Source organism: Myiozetetes cayanensis, unplaced genomic scaffold, assembly GCF_022539395.1.
Source record: "Myiozetetes cayanensis isolate MyiCay16 unplaced genomic scaffold, myiCay2020 scf26, whole genome shotgun sequence".
Classification (NCBI taxonomy): Eukaryota; Metazoa; Chordata; class Aves; order Passeriformes; family Tyrannidae; genus Myiozetetes; species Myiozetetes cayanensis.
In genome coordinates, this window is record NW_026087477.1 from 5,438,848 (window position 1) to 5,462,291 (window position 23,444).

General features: G+C 48.1%; 1 protein-coding gene across 1 annotated transcript in view; it reads left to right on the plus strand.

Annotated features, from left to right (window-relative positions):
- Nucleotides 1–346: 346 nt before the first annotated feature.
- KDM4B (lysine demethylase 4B) overlaps nucleotides 347–23,444 on the plus strand; it is a 77,512-nt gene continuing 54,414 nt past the window's right edge. Inside the window, exons 1-5 of the mRNA XM_050321018.1 lie at nucleotides 347–386; nucleotides 11,324–11,480; nucleotides 12,019–12,194; nucleotides 13,348–13,462; nucleotides 14,510–14,703. Of these exons, the coding sequence (XP_050176975.1) occupies nucleotides 11,340–11,480; nucleotides 12,019–12,194; nucleotides 13,348–13,462; nucleotides 14,510–14,703 (626 nt within the window). The 5' untranslated portion in view covers nucleotides 347–386; nucleotides 11,324–11,339. The remainder of the gene's footprint in view (nucleotides 387–11,323; nucleotides 11,481–12,018; nucleotides 12,195–13,347; nucleotides 13,463–14,509; nucleotides 14,704–23,444) is intronic.

The following is a 23,444-nucleotide window of genomic DNA, read 5'->3' on the forward strand; positions in this document are numbered from 1 at the left end:
GCTTTCCCCCGCCGCAGCCAATGGCCGTGAGGGGGCGGGCCGCCCCGTGCCGAGGGCCGCGCGCTATTGGCTGAGCCGCCCCTTGAGCGACGCGAGGCCGCCCCTCCGCCCCGCCCGCGGGTGTGGGCGGGGCCGCCACACCGCGGGAGCCGCCAATCGGCGCCCTCCCTCTCCTTGTTGTGCGGCGAGCGGCGCCACCATTGGCTGGAAGCGCCGCCCGTCGGCGGCCGCGCGGCCAATGGGAGCGCGGGCGGCGCCCCGCTCGGCCAATGGGCGCGCAGGGGGGGCGGGCCGCAGGTGGCGGCCGCGGGCGCTGCGCTCTGCCGGGGTGATCCCCCCCCCCCCTTCGGCTGCGCCCCCCGCGCCGCGCACGGACCCCCGGGCAGGTACGGCCGGACCGCGCCCTCCGCCCCCGCCCCGCCGCCAGCCCCTCCTCGGCACTCCCCGGGGCCGCCCCCGCCGCGGGCAGCGCGCAGGGCCCGCTCCCGCCGCCCTTCGCCGGGGGTGAGCCCCCTCCCCTCCCGAGCCGCCCCGCTCGCTGCCGCCCCTCAGCGCCCCTCAGGCGCTGCCCGCCCTCACATCGCGGACCCCTCCGCGCCCCTCCCGCGTCCCCGCGCCCCTCCGGCCGCCGCCTCCCCACAGGCCCGGCACGGGACGGGCCCCGCCGCCGCTTTGTGCGGGATCCCCCCGGGAGCCCCCCGGGAACCCCCTCTCCCCTCAGGGCGTCCGGCCCCGGGCGTCCCCGGTGCCCCCGAGCAGCGGCTGTCGGGGGGTGCCCCGCGGGGATCCGTGCGGGGAACGGGAACGGTGCGGGCGATCCCGGCGGGTTCGGCCGGGCCCGGGGCTCGGTGGAGGGCGGCGAAAGCTGCCGGGGTTGGCTCCGCGGTGCGAGAACCGGGGGGGCAGGAACGTTGACAGCGGCTTTTAATTCCTGTTCTCCTCCTCTGGGGACTGTCAAAGTCCTGGGGGGCAAACCCAGGCTTTTTTTTTTTTTCCCCCCTTCCCTTCCGTTTTCCTCTCTTTGAATTTTTTTGTATTACTCGTAGGTGTATTTTGTATCGTTGCCGTGATTGGGGGCCCCCCCGACCCCTCTGAGGGCCCCCTCGCCGTGCCCCCCTCGTCCCCCGGGCAGGTGGAAAGGGGGGGTCCCAGCCCCTTTGTGACCCGCGGGGTTTGTTCCTCGGGTCACGCTTTGGTGACTCGCCCCGGGTTTCCAGGGTTTGCCCTGGTTCGCAGGAACAAATAGAGGCCGGATTAGGCTTTGGTGGGACGTGGTGGAAGGGGAAACTCTTCGGGAAGCCCTTCCGAGGGGAAGCCGAGAGGAGGAGCGGCTGAGGGCGCTTGGATTATTCAGCTGGAGAAGGGACTGGGGGGAGACTCCTCGAGGGGGCTGCAGCTCCGATCTCTGGGAGCGGGGACAGGAGCCAGGGAAGGGCTGGAGCTGTGCCAGGGGAGTTGGGATGGATCTCAGGGAAAGGTTCTTCCCCCAGAGGGTGGTGGGCACTGCCCAGGCTCCCCATGGAATGCTTAATTCCCAAGGCTCCCCAGAGCTCCAGGAGTGTTTGGACAACGCTCTGAGGGACAGGGTGGGATTGTTGGGGTGTCCTGGGCAGGGCCAGGAGTTGGACTGGATGGTCCTTGTGGGTCCCTTCCCACTCAGGATATTCCAGGATTCTGTGGTTCATCCAAGGGTGATACTTCCCTTTCCCTGGGTTCTTGGGCTTGGAGCTGCTTAGGATCCAGGTGTGTTGCAGAATGACTGGAGCTCTTTGCATTAAAGAATTAAAGTCACCAATGAGATTTAGTTTGGTGTGTGTTCCTTAAGTTCTGTGTCTCAATAAAGCTGCTGGGGCAGGCACGGGGGCTGTGCTGCTCTGCTGGTCTGGGATGGGAGAGTTTTGCTCTGTCTCTCGGTTGTCTTTGTGCTGGGCCAGGGTAAAACTGTGTTAGATCAAGCCTGACCCTTCCAAAATTAAGCGTCCTTTAACCAAAAAAAGTTAATTTTAAGGAGCTCTGCTCATCTAAAACCTAAATACCATTTTCACTTTTTTCTTGGGAGCTTTTGCTTTTTTTCTCTCCTCTGTTTCCTTTTCCTGTTTGAATTAAAATTCCCAGAATCGGAGGAGTCTTAAGCCGAAAATTCCAACCTCCCAGTTACATTTCAGCAATTACCTGAAATAACTGTTGGAGGACTCGGGGGGTAATTGCTTTTGGACAGCAAATCCCTAATTCTTGGGGTTCCCTGTAATGAGAGGAGGAGGTTGGGGCAGGGCAGGCGACTCCTCCAGTGCCCAAAGGAATCCAAGAGGAATCCACGGCTGTTCCTTTACCATCAGGGAGTTCCTCCCATGCAAAGGAGGGTGTAGGTGGCAGTACGTGATTCCTCGTTCCAGAGCTGATGTTCAGGGATGAGGCACTCGCTGGAACAGCTTCTGACAGAAAAATTCTGTCCAAGCTCACTCAAAGGATTCTCTCTTCTCTTTTTTTTTTTTTTAAGTGCTCCTTGAAAAGAAATAATTGCCTTAACTGGTCCGGTGAAACCAGAATACAAATAGTTCTATATATTTATATATTTTGGGCTCACTCAACTGCAACTTCTTTAATATAAATAAATAAATAAATATATATAGAGAGAGAGAATAAGTTAGTTTTCTTAGTGGATGAAAGACCAAAGTGCACAGGTCTGGCATTCCAAGTTTGGCTTTAGGATGAACGTGAGGCCTCCCCCTCACATTAGAGCTTTCACCAGCTTTTGATGAGGAGTTGACAGCAAAAAAATGCCCTTTCAGGGAGGATCCCACCCGTTTCCTTTAGGGAATTCTGCTTATTTCGAACGTGGAAAATCCAGCTGTGGGAAGTGAACCTGAGCTGTGGAGCCAAGTGCTGGGAGCAGCTTTCACTTCACCTCCTGTCATTCACCAGCCAAAGGTTTAACAGAGGGAGCATTTCCCAGGTGTTTTAAATCCCCTTAAAACACAGACAGCTCCTGAAGAAAGCTTGGAACTATTTCCATATAAAAGGCCACAAGAAAGTTGATGTGAGTTGGGCAAACCAGTTTGGCTGGATGGGCATGTTGGCTCTGTGGGGTTATTTTACATTTATTTATCCAGATTTATGTGTCCTTATTTTCTCCTGGGCTGTCCAGCTGCAGTACAGTAAACTCTGTGTTGGCATCAGGTGGCTGGAATCATATTTATATATTTTATATATATGTAATTTCAGAGTTGAAATCTCGTTTTTAAGGGCAGGGAGGTTCCACCTGTGACCAGAAATAATCTGTGGCCTGCAGGAAAAAAAAAGAAAAAAAAAGAGAAAGGAAAAGCTCTTTGCAGTGAGAAGAAACTTGATTTTTCTGAGTTAATTCAGGGGAATGTAGAAGGACTTTGGGCTGGGGATTTTCCCCACTCTTTCTGTGCCACGTGGAGGAGGATTTGCAGTGTGTGTGCCTGGTGTCCCTTGCACTGGAGCACCTGTTAATAACAGCTAAAAATGTCCCCACAAGTGAGGGATTTGCTTAATGGGTTTGGAAGGCCCTGGGATCCTCTGGGGCTGCTCAGGGCTCTGTTTGAGATCACTGTTTGTCATCTGAGGAATTAGAGAGGGCTGGAAATCCGTGGGTCCTGCAAAACGTTGGGCACAAATCCTGTTGTTTCCCGTGGGTTTGGGTGTTGTTGTTGTTGTTGTTGTTATCTCCCCGTTGTGGGGTCGGACAGGTGTTTGTCCAGTTTTGGTGGTTTTCCACTAAACTTAATAAGATTTTTTTTTCTCTTTTTAACCTCTGGTTTGGACCAAATATGTCCTGGCTCGTCATGGTTTGTGGGTAGAGTCGTTTGCTACCCTGGCTTAATTAAGGTACTTGCTTTCATTTGTATTTCTGTGGAGTAAATGGTTCTCTTTTATAAATTGGGCAGTTCCTCAATAATGTTCTTGCTGGATTTCATGGGAGAACACATTTATATTTTGCTGTGTGATGTCAAATCCTTCCATGCTCTGTGTGTGCTGTGGCAAAAGTGACCCGAAACCTAATTATTTTTATATTTCTTTGCCAATTCCCAGACTCTTAGAAAATACAGGATGGTCCTTTTGTCCCCTATACCTGTTAGAAATCCTGTATTTTGTAGGAATAATCCTGTAATTCACAGAAAACCTGTGGCCTGAGAAGTGAATGTTGCAAGTTGGTGGCAGGTTAAGATGATTTCTGGGGTTTTCTCCTACTTTACAGTTTTGGATACCCACTCAGGGGAGTGGGGGAGGATTCTGAGGGGTTTTTTGGGGTAGATAAGGAGTTTATGTGAAGTTTCCCATATTTGTTCTCAGCTCCGTGCTGGCAGAACAAGCAGCACTTGGCCCTGACGAGGTTTGGGAGCTGGGAGGGATTAAATGGTCTCATTTTACCTCGAATTACTTTGCTTTAATTTCGGTTTTAAATGGTCATCACTGCTCGTAGCTGCAGTTTGGGTTAAAAGGTATGAAATGGATGTGAACTTGGGGGGTTTCCCCCACACCTCTCTGTGCAGAGGAAGGGGGGAAGTTATTCCAGGGGCAGCTATCCCAGCTGAAGGGAATTCTGGAGCTCCTTCTCACGTTCCCTGGTGCTGTTCTTTCCCTCCTCTTGCTCAGGAGATGGATTTTCTGCCTCCTGAGCCTGGAATGTGGGTCAGTGTGTCACACCCACCCCGGGCAGCACCCAAAGCACCTGGTGCAAAAAATACACCCGAGGTGTTGGTTTTTTGTTGGCAAAATGCTCAAAAAAACCCCCAAAACCCACAGAACAATCCAATTTCTTGGAATTCTGTGCTATAAAAACCTGAAGGGACCTAAAGAAGTTGAGCAAGTTGCTGAGGACAGCCCTTCAGGCTTGTGGTTCTGGGAGGTTTGTTGAAGGAAAACTGGGAATTAGTCCTTATTAAGGCATTAATCTGATACAGGAATTAACTTTCTGGCCAAAGCAGTGCAGTAATTGAGGTTTCTGATTGCTTTGCAAGGTTTCTGAGCTTCTTTCTCATAAGAATAATGGGCTCTGGTTACTTTATTTGAAGGTTTTTATTTGAAGGCTTGCAGTGCTGCTGCTTTGGATCAAGGTGTCTGGGGTTAAAACTTGGGAATCTTGTTCAGATTCAACAGGAATATGCAAAAAAGAGGTGATTTTTTAACCTCATTTGCTCCAGGTCTGGCTTTCTCCTTTCACTGTGGTCTCACATTTGGGAATGGTGAGCTCATATTCCTGATTTTCGAAGTGAACCCGAAGGAGTTTTGTGTACCAGGGCACAGCAGAGCTGCTGGGAAGGCTCAGTCCACATTAAATGCCTTTCTTCAATCTAAGTTTTAAATTTATATTTTAAATACTCCCAAAACCTTGCAGAAAATACAGCAAAGACAACCAAATAACTGCTCAGTAAAACATGAGAGTTTTTTGAGGTTCTACTCTGGATTTAGTCAGAAATAACCATTACATGTTAACTGCCTCCCCTCAGGCAATAATAAACTGCTTTAATGCCTTACAGATTTATTGCACTTTAACCAATTTTTTTGTTTTTGTTTGCTTTTAAATACTGTTTGTGACTAAATAATTTTGCTGCAGTTAAATGTGATTCTTGGGCATAAAGGGGGAGAAAGGAAAGTTGTCTCAGATATCCTTCCACCACGTAACTCTTCTCTAAAAGTGGGGTATATATAATTACCTGTTTTATTTATAGACTTGATGTCTTGCAAAAGTTTTACTTTGGTCCTGCTGAGAAGCTTCTGATCCACGAGAATCGATGGAGGTTGGAGTGTAATTTGTTGGCTTAGTGAGAAAGGAAGTTGATGAAAATGGAAGAATCTGCCCTCTGTGTTCCAAAAAAAAAAAAAGCCATTTCAAATAAACACGAGGTTTCCATTAATATTTGTGAGTGTACAGAGTAGTCAAATCATGAGTTAAGAGTAAATTTAAAGAGCTTTTAATGAACAGAGTTTTTGCCTTGTTGTAGGGGAAATGCCTCGAGCACTGAGTGAGTCAGAAGTTAATTCAGCCAGGCCTAAAATCTGTGTTTTGGTGGTTTCATTTTGTACCTTTACAGTATTTTCTGTTCAGATCAGATCAACAGGCTGGGGATTCACCTGGAGAAGGGAAGGATCCAGGGATACCTGAGAGCCCCTTCCAGGGCCTGAAGGGACTCCAGGAGAGCTGGAGAGGGACTGGGGACAAGGGGTGGGGGGACAGGACACAGAGAATGGCTTCAAAGTGAAAGAAGGGAAATTTAGGTGGGATATTGGGAAGGAATTCCTGGCTGGGAGGGACTGGGATGGATTTCCCAGAGAAGCTGTGGCTGCCCCATCCCTGGGAGTGTCCCAGGCCAGGTTGGAGCACCCTGGGACAGTGGAAGATGTCCCTGCCCGTGGCAGGGGGTGGCACTGGATGAGCTTTAAGGTCCCTCCCAACCCAAACCCTTTTATGACTGAGGGAGTTCTCAAGGCAAAGTGTCAGCAGGGCCAGGAAATAGAAGGTTGATCAGTTTGGGTGTTGAAACAAAGTCAGAGATTTTGTTACCATTGATTCTCAGTTTCCCTCCGACACATTCAGAGGGTTTTAGTGAACTGTGGAGGGCAAGGGAGGTTTTAAGATTCTGTTTCTCTGATTTAAAAACCTTGTTTAAGGTATGGCATCTCTCAATCTCTCTACACTATTAAAACTGTAAATTCTTTTCCTACCAGCAGCTTTCTGCACTGAGGAGTGGAATGCACTTAGAATTTCTTCCCCAAAGAATGAACTACTCTGTTTTCAGCACTGAAATGAATAATTTGCTGTATATTAATGATTTCTGTGCTTCTTGCTGTAAATGACATCTTCTTTATGTCTTCAATTATCGGAGCTGTTTAGATGTGCCTCATTTAGATCTTCTCATTATCTCTCCTCTTTTTTTTTTCTCCTCTTCAATATCTGGGCCTTATTACACTTTCTGCCTTGGTTTGCTGTTGTCCTTCAATGGTTTCCTGGATAATTCACTGTCCTCTTGTGGCATAATGAGCTGTGGAACTTAATTTCCTTACCATTTCCCAGCAGTTTTTCAGTGGTGTTACACACCCAGGGATGTTTGTTGTCTGCATTGATTAGAGTTTGTGGGTTCAGTGAGGAAAGGGTAATTCCACTGAGAGCACCAGGAACCCTCAGCCCAGTTTGGCAAACTCCAGTTAACTCAGGGAGTAACAAACTCTCCTGTCTGGGGAAGACTTTTCCTCCAGCTGTGGCAGATGTTTGGCATCTGGAGGTTGTGGTTTGAGCTGGTGGCTTTGCCCCATTGTCCTAAAAGTCCTGCCCCTGTAAGCCCAGCCTCGTTCCAAAGCACAGCCCTGGAACTGGAGTCACTCCTGGAGAATTCTGTGCTGTGGCACCACAAATCCTCCCCGTTGGCACAGGACAGGAACAAATGGCCACGAGCACGAGCTGGGGCACTGTCCAAGTGGGGACTGCTGGGAGATTTCCTCCTGCTTCAAACTGTGACCAGAGCTTTGTTTATTCTGAGACATTGGGATGGCTGGGGGCTGTTTCCTTCAGCAGGGTGGGACACCCGTGCCAGCCCCTTCAGTGCCCACCTCCAGTGCCACCCCCTGTGCCCACCCCTCTGCAGGCTGTGGTTCCTGCCCTGAGCTGGCAGCAGTTTGCAGGGTGCCCTTGGCAGGATCTTTCCATGTGTCTTTTTAACCTTTTCCGACACAAGCCAGGGGAAATCTTGTGGAATCTTCTTGGAATGTCGACAGAAACTCCCCGTGAGCTGTCAGTGTGTGCTCCCAGCCCAGAAAGCCAATGGAATCCTGGGCTGCATCCAAAGGAGGGTGAGCAGCAGGTCAAAGGATCTCCACTCTTGTGAGACCCCACCTGGATCACTGCATCCAGTGGGGAAACTGAGGTGTGATGTGTGGAGGAACTTCCCTGGGCAGGCCCTGGCACAGGTTGCCCAGAGCAGCTGTGGCTGCCCCATCCCTGGAAGTGTCCAAGGCCAGCTTGGAGCAACCTGGGATAGTGGAAGGTTGGTCTGGCTGATCTGAGGTCTGTTCCAAGCCAAACCATTCTGGGATTCTCTGATAATCTCTGCACATCCTCTTCTCACAAAGGTGGTTTTGCCACCTGCAGCGTCCACGCCAGGGTTTTATTTACCAGATTTTGAGGCCCTGCTCTCTCCTTTTCTCCTGTGGGTGTGTGTTCCAGAGCGCATTTCCCTTCATCATTTTATGTTTGGGCTTCAGGGCCTTTAGGAAAAAGCTGAGAGGAGTTTTTGTGGGGTTGGTGGTGGAAAACTGCAGCTTTGGAGAGGCAGGAGGTGGCTCAGAAGTGGGTTTGCCCCTCGTGCACAGCGTGTTCCTCGCTTGGGAAGGACTTTACCTTTAGACCTGGTGCCTTCTTCAAAGGGCTCTGCAGGTCCCAGCGAGTCTATTAACTGTGTTTAGCAAGATTAAAGATGGTTTTGTGGTGTTACTGTGTAAACAAAGTGACTCCTGTGTAATCGATTCTGTTGTTCCAATCCAGATCGATGGCTGAACGTTGCCCCAGGGGTGGGCACAGGGTTTGGCTCCAGTGCTGGTGCCTGAAGGCAGGTTTGTTTCCACCACTGGTCACAACTTCAATCAAAATCACCCCTGACTCAAAAGAACTGGCATTATCTGCTCCTCCCAGATCAGAGCAGTGGGGAACCACTTGAAAATCCTAAACATTTTCCTGGAGGAAGGATTCCCAGTCCTGGAAGTCCTTTAGCAAGCACAAATCATTGATCTCAGCTGGGTGTCTTGGTTTTTTTTTCTCTGCCATACAAAGGTTTCAGTCAACAGGTAGAGGATTTCAGTCACAGAAGTGTCTCAGTTCAGTTTGGGAGGGAAAAGTCTCCTGTAAAAGTCACTGAAATGAAACCCTCAGTTCTTTGTGTGCACCGAGATCGTCCCTCTGGAGACCAGTTTAGTGTTTCCTCACAATGGTTGAAAATTAGAAGGTTTTCAGAATATTTCAGGTTGTTACTCTCTTACAAAGACCCAGAATGAGCCCAGCTGAGACAAATACCATCCTTTTCAAGAACTGAAGGGGGCTCAGACTCTGCAGAATCCTCCTTTTCTGCATTGACAGTGCCGAGAGAAGAGCTGGTTCCCACCCTCACCCTCAGCACGGCAGAGCTGGGGCTGAAAGAGCCTTTCAGTGTGCTCAGAACAGGCAGAAGCTGCTCTGAAATGTCCCTCAGTGATGCTGAGCGAGGGAAACTCGTTAGGGCACTGCTTAATTGAGGCCTTCTCCTGAAAATTCCCTAAGGAAGCAGCAGCTTGGCCGGGCTGGGACAGCCCTGGGCTTGTCCTGCTGCCTCCTGTGTGACACCGGGAGTTGGGAAGGAGGTGACAGCAAATATTGCCACTGTTTATCCCAAATTCCCTCATTTTAAATTAGTTGGGAAAGAAATTCTCTTCTCCCAAGGCTTTCCCTGGGTGTTCCCAGCTCCTTGGGGCTGGAGGGGGATGATGGGACAGGCAGCAACTCTGGATGTGTCTTCCCTGAAATACTTGAACTGATTCTCCCCTCCCATGAGCTCCGTGGCCATTTTTTAGTAATGCCTTAATTAGTTTAATTAGAGGAACGTACATTATCTAGGGTGGGTGTTAAAATGTCCTGTAGGTGGGATTAAACATGGAAAAATGGTGTGTTTTGCTGTCTCTGCTCTACAGAATTCCTGAGTTCCGGGTGATGTCACTTGCACTGAGGCAAAAGACCCTTTAATTAATTGATTAAGCTTTACATGAAGTAGTTTAACCTTTTTAATTAATTGAATAAGCTTTGCATGAAGTGGTTTTCGGTGCAGCATGTATTTTGACTCTTTGCTCCCAGTTTAGTGACTAAAAATTGGAATTTTTGGAGATGATCTTGAGGAAAAAAATGAGATAAAACCTGGAGACAATCTTGGGGAAAAAAATAGGATAAAACCTGGCTTTGTTTATGTTTTTTTTCCCCCCCCCTGGGTGTGAGTAAAGCTGCAAATCCTGGGAAGGCCTCTGTGGAGCAGATGGTGCTGGCGTGGATCCTCCTCAGGACGGAATTCAAGTTCCTTTCCTGAGGCAGCTCCTCCCGGCGTGTCCTGCTGCTGCCGAGCCTGCCTGAACTCCTGCTGGCATTTCTAGACCCAGATCCAAAATAGCAGAGTATTCCCAGGGAGATTTTGTTAGGATAGAAGTTTGGGATGGTTTCTCTCTGTGTCCCAATTCTCCACTTCAGCCCCATTTTTCCTGGGGAACGATGTTTTTCCTGGTGTGATTCAGGGAAAACCACTGGCCCAGGGATGCCCAGCCCCTGTGGTTCATCTCAGGGCTGGGAGATGTTGTGAAGTATTGGGGTTTACAGTTGGATTTTGTTTTGGATTGGGCTTTGGGAAGAGCTTTTCTGGCCATGGGAGGCCGTGATTTTACGGATACAATTCCTTTGAAGGCTCCTTGGGGAAGAGCTGAAGACTTGCAGCTCATTGTTGTCAAACAAATTGGCATAGAAGTTACTCTGAAGAATCCCAAAATTTCTGAGTTTCTAAAATTTCCAGGCAAAACTGTTCATTTGCCTCTGAAATGAAAAATGGTTTACCCAGTTAAAGATGATAAAGGAAACCTTGGTGCCCTGGGTATGGAATCTGTCCAAATGAATGGCTTTATTTCCAGAAGGTGAGAGCACTTGCTGCCTCTGAAGTGAGTTCATTGCCACACTTGGCAATTAAAACACAGATTTAGCAGCATTTTGACTGATAATTTTAATTGTGATTTTATTCTGCCCGTTTCATTTTGCTTTCCCCGACACAGTGAGTACTTCTGGTGGCATCTGGAAAACTGCTTGGCTGGTTTGAAATCAATTGGAATCCAAACACGGATTTTGCTTGGGTTTAAAAGTCACTTTTGACAGCGTTGCTGCACTTTTTATTCCTTCACAGCCCAGCACTGCCATCTCCTGAGGGTTTGGGATATTGGCTGTGCTGCAGCTCTTTCTCTGACATGGAGAATATTTTCAGAGTTATGTTTGCTACTGAAATGCCATGAAAACACTTTTTTTTTTTTCCTCTTACAAATTTCCAGCATAACCTTCTTAAAAAAAATAAAATTCCATTTTAAAAATTGTGATTTCATCCTGAATTGTTTGGGATTTTTGGTCAGAATCTCTTCATATCCACTTTAAAGGGTCGTACTTACAAATATCCCCTTGGGGGAATAGAGGGGAAAAGATGTAAAATCTCCCCAAGCTTTTCTGTGAAATTCATTAAATCCCAACATTTTTTAACCCGTATTTTGTTCCCTGCCCCTCTTCTTTCCCTCTCCCTTCGTGTTTTCCCCTCCTCAGCTGCCACACTGGAAATATGGGGTCGGAAAACCCGAGTCCGCAGAACCCCGGCTGTAAAATCATGACCTTCCGTCCCAGCCTGGAGGAATTCCGGGATTTTGGCAAGTACATCGCCTACATGGAATCCCAAGGAGCTCACCGGGCAGGGCTGGCCAAGGTGAGTTGTCCCAGGTGCCTTCACGGAGCTCTGGTTGATGCAAGGGGGGTGGGAAGTTCTGTCGCTCAGCAGAGGTTTGATTTCCTCTTGTTTTTTTGGGAATTGGAATCTCTGTTTCAGTTATGGAGGGAGGAGAGGAGAGGAGTTACAGGACTTCTGTAGAGTCAGGGAATGCCCTGAGCTGGAAGAGATCCCAAGGATCGTCAGCCCAACTCCTGGCCCTGCCCAGGACACCCCAACAATCCCCCCCTGTCCCTCAGAAGATCATCCAACCCCTCCTGGAGCTCTGGCAGCCTTGGGGCCGTGCCCACTGCCCTGGGGAGCCTGGGCAGTGCCCACCACCCTCTGGGGGAAGAACCTTGCCCTGAGATCCATCCCAACCCCCTGGCACAGCTCCAGCCCTTCCCTCAGACACTTTGACCCTTTCTATATCAAAAAACCCAAACAAATAAAACAAAAAAAACTCAGCAGTTCCCTTTGCCCGTCGTGAACACCGAGTGTCCATTCTTCCCTTTTCTCCTCCCCTCCCCAATTCCAGGTGATTCCTCCCAAGGAGTGGAAGCCCCGGAGGACCTACGATGACATCGACGACATGGTGATCCCAGCTCCCATCCAGCAGGTGGTCACTGGGCAGTCAGGGCTCTTCACCCAGTACAACATCCAGAAGAAGCCCATGACGGTGGGGGAGTATCGGCGCCTGGCCAACAGCGAGAAGTACGGGGCTGGCCAGGGGTGGGCTCAGAACTGGGGATGGGGGGAGTTTTTAGGGGAAGCTTTTCTTCTGGAGGGGAAATGCAGCCTTGTTAAATGTGAAGTATTTTGGAGGAATTTGCTTTTTCTTAAAAGCTTGCACCCAGAGGCTCAAAAAAGTTCCTAAGTCGGTGGGTTTTGGTGGGTTTTGGTGGGGTTTGGTGGGTTTTGGTGGGTTTTGGTGCATCTCAGATTTTTTTTTCTGGGAGTTAGTGTAGAAGAATTCCTCAAGGATTTGCCTGAGAATCTTCCTGAAAATAGTGGCTTGGGACTGAAAAAGGAGCTCTTGGGGTATTAATGGTTGTTCTGGAAAATGTGTTGCGTTGCTGAGGTAGAAATACAAGTATCTTGGAGTGTCTGAGCTCGTATTGGTGACACAGGTGTCTTCCTGAGCTGATATTGGTGACATGGGTGTCTCCTGAGCTGATATTGGTGACATGGGTGTCTCCTGAGCTCACATGGGTGACAGGAGTGTCTCCTGAGAGCCTGGGGACCCTGCAGAGCACTGCAGCCAGCTGGGATGAGCCAGCCGGTGCAAACTGCAGTTGCATCCTGTTTCCAGAGTCACTTTTCCACAGCTCTGGAGTACCCTGGGTTTTAATCAACAGTGACATTGGGCAATTATGGCTTTAAGGTGAAGGAAGGGGGATTTAGATTAGAGATTAGGAAGAAATTCCTCCCTGGGAGGGTGGGCAGGCCCTGGCACAGGGTGCCCAGAGCAGCTGTGGCTGCCCCATCCCTGGAAGTGTCCAAGGCCAGGCTGGAACAACCTGGGATAGTGGAAGGTGTCCCTGCCCATGGCAGGGAGTGGAACTGGATGGGCTTTAAAGTCCCTTCTAACCCAAACCATTCCATGATAATCAGCTTTGCAGTTTTTCTGCTCCCTGAGTGCTCCCTGTGAAACGACTTCATCCCACATTCCCTTGGGATGGGCGATCCAATGCTCCACATCCACGTCTGTGAGAGGTTTTGTGGAAAGGTTTGAAAGGCGGTAAATCATTTGAATTCAAACTGAAACACAGCTGCTCTGACACCCCCTGCTGCTTCCCTGGGGATTCTCTGGGGGGGATAATTCCTTAGGACTCTCCCATCCCCATCTCCTCCGTGTCCCTCCCAGGTACTGCACTCCTCGACACCAGGATTTCGAGGACTTGGAGCGCAAGTACTGGAAGAATCTCACCTTTGTGTCTCCCATTTATGGGGCTGATATCAGTGGCTCCCTGTATGATGCAGTAAGTGCAGTGCTCCTCTTTTATTGTCTCTTCCTTCTGTAGCTTCTTTATTGCTCTTTTCTCGTTAAGGAGCAGTAATTAATAATTTCTTTCATTCAGCGACCCTTAAAAAAATAATGCCTTTATTGTTATTTTTTCCCCCCTCATTGCAAAAGTGGGACTAAACTTTCCACCTGCTTCAGAGATTCAGGGTAATAGTGGAATAATGGAAGCTGTGAAAAGCTTAGTTTTAGTAGAAAAATGTGATTTAAACAAGTTCTTATGGAGTGTGTGGCCAAAAATTATATATAGCTTGGGTTTTGTTTCTTTTTTTAAGGGAATAAAACAGAAATTTCTGCTGAAGCTCCTCAGAGAGCCAGAAAAAAAAAAGCAGCATTTCAAGGAATTGGTGCTTCATCAAAAATACTTTTGATTCTTAACACAATTAAATTATTTGCATTTGGATTCAAAATTATTTGCATTTGGATTTTTTCTTTATGAGCAGCTCCATTAGGACACAATGCACCTGCACACTGAATTATTTCACAGTGCAAATTGTTTGAGCTTTTCCTTGGTGAAATTTCATCCTCTGCTTAAAGTAATTCTGCCGTGGTCTTTTCTGCTGGAGATGATAAAGGGCCTTCTCTTCTTTCCCTGTTCAGGCAGATAATTTAAATCTCTTCTCTGTAGTTTTCTTTGGAGTGGAAAGTGGCTCTTTTTTGGAGTGTTTGAGTGTGTGAGTGTTAATGTAAAAGTGTCTTCTTATTATCAGTGTGGTTTAATAGGGAATTAATTGGAATAAGCAGAGGTATCTGAGGCCTTCAGAGCCATGCACATCACAGGTGTATCCATAGGATTTCATGCTTGGATGAGAGTATTTCATTCTCTTTTAATATAAGGCTATAATTACACTATAAAGCAGGTAGATTATGTAATATAAAGAATGTAGATTATATAAATGATAATATAAAATTATAATGTTATTTAATATCCACGGTTTTTCCCTGGTGTGAAGCTGGGGGCTGTGATTCTTCCTGATAAGTTCCAAACGTTTCTCCTCAATTCCAGGACGTGGATGAATGGAATATTGGCAATCTGAACACCCTCCTGGACATGGTGGAGCACGAGTGTGGCATTATCATAGAGGGTGTGAACACTCCCTACCTCTACTTTGGGATGTGGAAGACAACTTTTGCCTGGCACACAGAGGACATGGATCTCTACAGTATCAACTACTTGCATTTTGGGGAGCCAAAATCCTGGTAAGTGAGGGCTTTTGCCCTCTGCTTGGAGACCACTGAAAAATCCTTTCCTCCAGGTCCACCAGATTCCATCAGACTTGCTAATCTCTCCAGTTCCTTTTTTTTCTCTCCTCTCCTCCTCTCCATTTAAAAGCAGTTTTACTTTCCATCATGCTGCCTTGCTCAGAGGGCCTAATTCCTGACTTTCAGCAGGATTAGGGAGACTTGTTGACATCATGATTAAACCCAGATTTCAACACTTGGGGATTTTTGCAAACTAATGCACAGCAGAGCAAATGGTGATGGGAGTGTGTGGATGCTTCAGATGCACTGTCATAGTGAAAGTCTGTTGTTCTTGCACTCTGCTGTAGGCAGGAAACATCTGTTGCTTTAAAATTTCCATTATTTAAATCCATAAATATGTTTACAGCTCCAGGGACAGACTGGGTCAAAGGGTTGCTTTTCCACAGTCAGTTTTTGGCAGGGTTGCAAGCATTTTTCAACCCTGTGGGTGCACAGGTTGGTTGAAAATAACATTCCACAAAAAGTAATCGATAGTTAAGGGTGAAATTAAGAACGTAGGAGGTCAGGAATAAGTTCCCAGCAGCCAATATTCCTCTTTTTTTTCCAAGCAGTTTAAAAGTATAACCACAGAGACTTTGGTGTGACTAATAAATATTGACATTTGCCTGCAAATTAGAGCTTAAATGTCACAGTGGAGCTGCTGTCATCGTGCCCTGGCAGTGGCAGATGAGATCCCATCCCTCAGCCCGATGAGTCCCTGGTGACACCGGGTGTCTCCTGGAATGTTGGTGCCTGTGGGCTCATAAAAGCCCCCAAGAAACCAGGAGGCTTTAATGAATGGCTCTACTGCTCTTTTCCAGCCCTGGAAAAGGGGTGGAAGGAAGGGCTGAATCTGTGTAGCGTTAATGTGAATTTTAAAACTCCTTCCAGCACGTCGGGAGTCGTTTCCCAACGTTCCCGATCCTTCGTCTCCCTCATTCAGGTGGATGCACGAGGAATTTTGCAGAATCTCTTGTGATACCTCTGTTAAACAAGCCTGAGCTCAAGAAAAGGGTTTATAGGATGTGAAATGCTCTCAGGAAAAGGTTCTTTTTCCTGGGTTCCCATCTCCACCAGGTGGTGCCACAGCACGCGGGAAGCTCCTCATCCCTTCAGCCGCATCACACATCACACACCCCCGGCGTGCTGCTCACTCACCTGCAGGTTGTTCAGGAGCTCTGGGTTGGGTTGTTCCCTCCTGGCTCTCTCTGCTCCTTCCCTCCCTGTGTGTTGATGGGCTTTGACTCACCCCTCGTGCTGCCTCGTTCTTTGTTCTGAAGGGGGGAACGCTTTCCAAAAGTAGAAATAAGAGCAAATTCACCTTAAAAGAGAAGCTGGAAAAGCAGCAGGAAACCACTGGCTGTTCCACAGACCCATAGTGAGAGTAAAACTTAAAGAACAGATGCTAAATGGAGTATACACAAAGTACTTGTAGCCTGATTTAATCTGCTTTTCTTCTTGCACTTCATGCTGTTTGATTTTATTTTTAATTTTTTTTGCTTTCTTTTTTTTTTCCCCTGGGTTTGATGGCATTTTTTGGTGTTTAGTGGGTTTTTTGTAGGTTTTTTTTGAGTATTGTAGGATACATGTGGATATCATAAGGATATGATATGATATCCTAAGGATGAGAAACTCTTTGCATGAAGCTGTTGCCACATCTTCATTCACAGAATCCCAGAATGGTTTGGGTTGGAAAGGGCCTTAAGTTCATCAAGTTCCAACCTCCTGCCATGCCCTTATATTTGCTCTTGTTTCTGTGGGAAATAGGGACTGCACAGAGAAACAAAACAAATCTCCCAAGAGTAGAACTCAAAGCACCTTCGTGTGGCACGTTTGTGGGAAGAGGTTAAAAATCAGAAAAGAATTGGGAGTTGTAGATGGAAAGCTGCATCTGGCAAATACCGGATTTCAGAAGTTTTTGGGAGCGCTTATTTTTATCTAATCTACTGAGAATTTTGGGGAGAGGCTGGGGAACAGCTAAAATCCCCCTGAGAGGAGTTGGAGAGTTCAGTCACTGCTGCTTACAGTGGGAGTAGAGAACAGAAAGCATAAAATCTGCTCAGCATTTTTTACCAGGCAGCTCAGGTGCTTAAAAATCCAAGCAGGAACTTGCTCTGCACCTGCTTTGTTTGTGGGTTTTTAAATGCACTTTTTACCCCTGTTTAAGAAGGAGAGGAGGATTTTTATGCAGCCCTGCTGTGTTTGTGCAGTTCTCTGACAGTCACTGCTTCTCTAAACCTCCCCCAGCTGGGGGGAAAAGGAGGATTTTGAGGACAGGCCACGTTCTGAGCAAAATGTTTTCCCGCTCAATGGAGTTTTCTTACATAAATGCCAGTGTGTGACACAGAACTAGATGGGCTGTGACAAGATGCCACTGCTGGTTTGGCAGGGCCTCCCTGCTGTTCCCTTAAGCATAAGGCAAGAGTTTGCCACTTGCCCAAGTCATTTCTTCCTTGTTCTTCCCTGTGACAGCTCCTGTTCATGAGTTCTCAAGCTCTTCCCCGAACAAGCATCGGCTTCCAAAAGTAAATCCGAATATCCCTTTGAGCAGCTCTGGAACTTTCCAGGTACCTGAGCAGTCCACCGTGTTCTGGAAGTGGTTGCAGCCACCCCAGAGCTCAGCTGGGGGAGCTGTTGGACTGCACTGCTGGAATTCCAGTGGTGCAGCCTGGCTTTACTCGAGGATGGCTGAAATGCTCGCTGCGTTTTGCTGGCACCACCTCTGTGGAAATTTCCCAGCTTCCTTCATCCTTTTTATAGACTCTGTGACTCTGACAGTGATCATCTTGGAAGCACCTCGGGGAATAGCAGGAGTGTGGAGAGTTAGGAAGTCTACCAGTTTGGGGCTGAGCTCTAAAATAAGAGGCAGAGTTATTGTTTGGCTGTCAGAGATATTTATATAGTGGAACCAAGGACTCTGTATATTGGTAGTATTCTGCTTCAAAATTGCCTGTTAAAAACCATAACTCTCTCTTGGTGTCTCTCATAAATTATCTTGGGCTGCTCCAATCCAGGCTGTCTCCCACAGCCCAGCTCTGCAGGGCAGGGTGTGGGAGGGCAAGGGCAGAAAGGAGTTGGGCTCCTTGAGGTTCCCTCCCAGACCTCATTCAAGTGGGTTCTACAAAACATCTCTATTATTTCGCAGGATCCCAGAATTTTTAGGGTTAGAAGGGACCTCTGGAGATGACTCAGTGCAACCCCACCTGCCTAGAGCAGGTGGCATAGGAATGTGTCCAGGTGGGTTTGGAATGTCCCCAGACAGGGAGCTGTTCCAGTGCTCTGCCACCTCCGTGGACAGAAGTCCTTCCTCATGTGGAGGTGGAACTCCTTGTGGTTTAGTTTCTGGCTCCTTGTCCTGTCGGTGGGCACCACTGGGACGAGTTTGGCACAATCCTGTTGACACCCCTTGGAGATATTTGTGTGGATTGATAAGACCCCCTCTCAGTCTTCTCTTCTCCACAGTAACCAGGCCCAGCTCCCTCAGTCCCTCCTCACAGGAGAGGTGCTGTGCAAGAGCTGAAGTAGCTTCTCAGGGAGGTCTGGGTGGTGTTTGGGACAAGGAGGAGCCACCTTAGCGGACAAAGAATCTGCCTCCTGGGCCAGGGAGGATTGTTACTGAGTATTTTGTGCCTTTCATTTCTGTCTTTGCAGTGTTCCCTCTTACAAAACAGGTGCTTGGGGTGAGGGGGGGCTGTTGGGATTGCAGGTAAAATAAATGTCTGTGGCTCAACAACTCCAAGTGGCTTCTTTGTACGACCTAATGAGCATCTGCTGGGTCGTGCAGCTCCTTGATTAATGTGTGTCTCTGTCACTGCAGAGAAGTGCTGCTGCCAACACTTCTGGTGCTGTTCCTTTCCATCAGCAGAGCAAGACAGGCTGCAGCAGTCAGAGGTGCCTGCACAGGGTTGTGTCCCTGGGATGCAGCTCCAAAAATTATTCAGCAAAAGTGAAGTGGTCAAGCAGTCGAGGGTCACCCAGTGACGAGGGACAGGGAAGGGGTAATGGAAAACAGCTCTTTTCCTGCTTCTCATTAAATAATTTAGCTGTGCCTGTGGATTGCAGTGCATTTAGTTCCTAAATTCTGTTGTCTGCACCAAGCAGGAGGAGCACTGGGGTGTCTCCAGCCCTGGTTCTGCTGCAGGGACCTGCCCTGCCCCCTGGGTTGGACTCACCTCCTCCCAGAGACGATGATCCCTTCTGATGTGCTGTTCCCAGGCACATGCTCTGGTCCACACTGTGCTCACACTGTTGTTGTTTTTAACTGGAAAATCACTCTGACAGGCTGAGGAGATATTATGGAAGGTGTGGGCACTTCCCATCCAACACCCCAGGAACTGGGAGCTGTTGTGTAACTTCATGTGAAGCCCCTCAGGCAGCTGCCAGACCAAGCCTTTCACTTGCTTTTTTACCCCCCTCAAATTAAATGTCCCTCTCCCATTAGGAATTTAATTACAACCCTTTTATAGTCTCCAACTTTTGAAAAAAAAAAAAAAAACAAACCCTGAAATACATTTCATTTTGCAGCCCCACATTAAACCTCTGGTGGTGGGGATTTTTGCTGTGTCAATTATACGTATTATGTACAATCCCCTCGTGCCTTCCTGTGCTGAGATCTAAAATTGGGCATCTTGTCAAGTGGAAACTGATTTTTATAATGACAGAAGCAACAAAACTGAATGCCAGGCCTCATTCTTCATGGTTCTTATGGCATTTTATTTGAGGAACGTGGTGTGGCTCAGCCCTTGCAATTCCAAAAGGATGTTTTTAAACACTGAGATGCTCCAACATCGCTTCGTTTGCTCCTGATAAAGATGTACAATCCCTACCTGGAGGCTTCCTGGGGGGGTGGGGAAGAGCTGGAGGAAACTTTAAATCTCGGTATTGTGAAGTTGATGATTCCCTTTAGAAGTGCAAGGTCTTGTTTTGTCAACAGTGTAACACCTGACTGGGTAACAAAGTTGTTTTTCTTGGATATTTTGTGACTGATCTCGCTGTACAGCACCGGCATTTAATTTACCTCCAAGTACTAGTGGGTTGTTACACTCTTTCTTTCTCTCAGAAACTGCAGGTGTTAAACCAGGCTGACACCGAGGAAGGTAATTGATTTTTATAAAATGTCCCTTTTTCCTTATCATGATGGATGTTTAATCCCCTTTAATTAAAAGAGGGAGCCAGCTTTAGCTCTTAAGTTAGATCGTCTCCTCTCCAAAACACTCCCTCGCTGGAAGTGGATCATGCCTAATCTGTTTGACTTTGATATCACAAAGTACACTTTATGCCAGAGCAGCAGTTTATGTGGAATTAAGGGCAAATTACCAAAGGAACTTTAAAATAATATGATTAGTTGGAAGCACTGGTCACAGATACAATTACAGTGGAATTCTGTCTTGTAAAAGTCTGCAAACCTAAAGGTACAGAGAGTTACCCCAGAACTTTGTTGGTTAAAGTGTTTTAGGATTTCACCTTTCTTCCCTCCAGGTGAGCAGTGTGGGGTAAGTCTGTCTTGAGCAGTGAAGGAGGAAAAGGCCAAGGGAAGACTTGTCCAAAGATGTTATGGCTGCCCCATCCCTGGAAGTGTCCAAAGCCAGTTTGGAGCAACCTGGGCTTGTGGGAGGTGTGGGAGGTGTCCCTGCCCATGGTAGGGGGTGGAACTGAGTGGGCTTTAAGGGACCCTTCCAACCCAAACCAGTGTGGGATTCCATGACTCCCTTGTAACATCTGCAATTTAATACATTGGTTGTGTCTGTTACTGGTGCCTCCAACCCCAGGGAATCCTCACATCTTCTGACAGAGATACGATGGGGAGATTTAAAGCAAGACGTGGTTGTTCCCTTGGGAGGGGGTTGTCAAAGGAGCCCTCTCTGTCCTTGCCTAAAAGCATCCTCTGAAGCAGCTGCAGGTCTGAGGTGCTGAGAATCTCACTCTGATTTTATTTCTCACTGTTGTCCTAAACAGCTGCAGTGCTCCCTGAGCAGAACTCTTGTCCTCTCCTCCCCCCAGGATAGAGAACACTTTAATCCCTGGAAAACTCTCTTGGAGAAAGAAAATGACCTAATACAGTCATGGAGCTTAACTCCTCCAGCTTCTCTCTCTCCATTTTCCATGCAGGATGCTGGGCCCTCATCCCCCTTTCCTCTGGCCCTGTGCTTTAAACACTCCCTTGGTGTAATCTCATTTAAAGCAGCTGGTTTCATGTTTGATACAGGATGGTGTGGCAGCAGGGGGGAAGGGCACTTGTCCCCTGCATTGTTTATTGCCTCCTAACTATTCCAGTTCCTTAGGAGGGCATTGCCCAGCGGGTGGAATCGCTGAGTGGATCAGCTGTGACTGGAAGTGTTGGTTGTTGGGATCCCAGTAACCCTGGCACCCTGGAGATCCTGAGTTTCTTAAGGCTGGATTAGCTGCAATCCCAGCTGAGTTTTGCCCTCAGGGAGCTGATGCTCCATTCTGAGGGCTTTTATATTTCTGAGTTTCATTTTTCCTATGTCTTGGTGTTGAGGAATTCAGGAGAAGCTTCTGCAGCCTTTCCTCCCTGGATCTCCAAGGTCAGCACTGTGAACTGTGTGAGGCTGCCTTGCTCTCAGGCACTGTCCACACTGGCTGTTTGTGTGTTCCAGCCCTGCCAGCAGAGATTTATAGGCTTGTTGGGTGGAGTGGGGGGAAAGGAGGGGCAGGGAAGGCCGTTTGGCCGTGATGGGCTCCTCACAGCTCACAAATTTCCTTCCTGCCTCTGCTATCCCATGTAATCTGTTTTACAGCTCTGCAGTTTTGGATGGAGAAAGAGCAGAATTTATGGTGATGGTTGATTTATGGATTAACTGCAACACCATTTGCTCTCAGGCAGATTTGGCAAAGCAAGACCCTTTTCTGTTGATAAAAGGGAGAGAGGAAGGGACGGTGATATTCATTAAAAGGAATCAAAGGAAAGTGAGATAAAGTATGGCCAGGCAGAACAGCCTTTCCCTCTCCCATCTCTTCCAAAACAGAGGTGAAAGCTGCTTTGGAAGGGGCTTTCTGCACTGAGAATCCGTGTGCATGTTGATTTGCTGGGAGACCCATGGAAGGAGGGATATATTGAGATGCAGAGTTGCATCCCCCTGTAATTCCCTGATAACTGAGAGCAGGGAGTTATTAATAAAGCCTTGCAAGCTGTGTGCTCTGCAGTCATTAGTTAATCAATACAAACCACACTCTGCTGCCAAGATCCAGCCCAGCCCCTTCATCCTGGGGGTGGGAATGGGGGGGAAGGAAGAGGTAAATGCCACCAGGAAGGGGACAGTGCTACTGGTGGTTTGCTTGAAAAATCCCAGGGTCAAGCTTGTTGTCCACAACCTGAATGAACTCTGACTTGTGGTCGTGGATTATCTTCCCAGTCAGGTGCTGCAGTTGGGATAAGTGGAGATTTTTCTTTTTAATAGACTCAGGGTTTTGTGGTCTTTCATTAGGCTTTTGTAGATTATTAAAAGGCCATTTTTCTGCTGCAGAGGAGGCACAGCATTTTGGGGAGGGCAGGACTTCTGCTGCCTTTTGTCATCCACCTTCATCTAACTGTGAGAGAAAATGCCGTGAAGAGCAAGCCAGGCTGTGGGACTGATGGAATCAGCTATGGAACCTGTCTGAGGGCTCTGGAAGAGCACAGATGAAATGACCTCAGCTGCTCAGACCGCCTTCCACTCAGCTCTGTGCTGTTTGTGCTTCCTCCCCAGAGTCTTCCTTGGTTTTTATTCCCATCTAAATCCGCTGCAAAAGCCATGGAATCAGTGTGTACTTCACTGCCATTTTACTGTTCAGTCTGTGCATTTTATGTCCATCTTTACTGGGCCTGTTTGGTTTGTTGAAATCATAAATTTTAGAGATTGGGGTTAAACTGTGAGACTTTCAGAAGTCATCAAAGTGGAGACCCTTCCCATCTGTGGATCCTCTTTGTACCTTCCATAGTGATCTGGGAAGATGAGGTGGTGATCTGGGATCACATCCCTGGTTTATGGAGGTGGAGATGCTGATCTGGGATCACATCCTTGGTTATTGGAGGTGGAGATGGTGATCTGGGATCACATCCTTGGTTTATGGAGGTGGAGATGCTGATCTGGGATCACATCCCTGGTTTATGGAGGTGGAGATGCTGATCTGGGATCACATCCTTGGTTATTGGAGGTGGAGATGCTGATCTGGGATCACATCCTTGGTTTATGGAGGTGGAAATGGTGATCTGGGATCACATCCCAGGTTTATGGAGGTGGAGATGGTGATCTGGGATCACATCCCAGGTTTATGGAGGTGGAGATGGTGTCCTGGGATCACATCCTTGGTTTATGGAGGTGGAGATGGTGTCCTGGGATCACATCCCTGGTTTTTGGAGGTGGAGATGGTGTCCTGGGATCACATCCCTGGTTTATGGAGGTGTAGATGCTGATCTGGGATCACATCCCTGGTTTATGGAGGTGTAGATGGTGATCTGGGATCACATCCCTGGTTTATGGAGGTGGTGATCTGGGATCACATCCCTGGTTTTTGGAGGTGGTGATCTGGGATCACATCCCTGGTTTTTGGAGGTGTGGATGGTGATCTGGGATCACATCCTTGGTTTATGGAGGTGGAGATGGTGATCTGGGATCACATCCCTGGTTTTACAGCGGTGTTTTCAGGTGGGCTCCTGCCCCGCTGCCCTGGTGGTCTGTGCAGGTGCTGCTGTGTGTGGA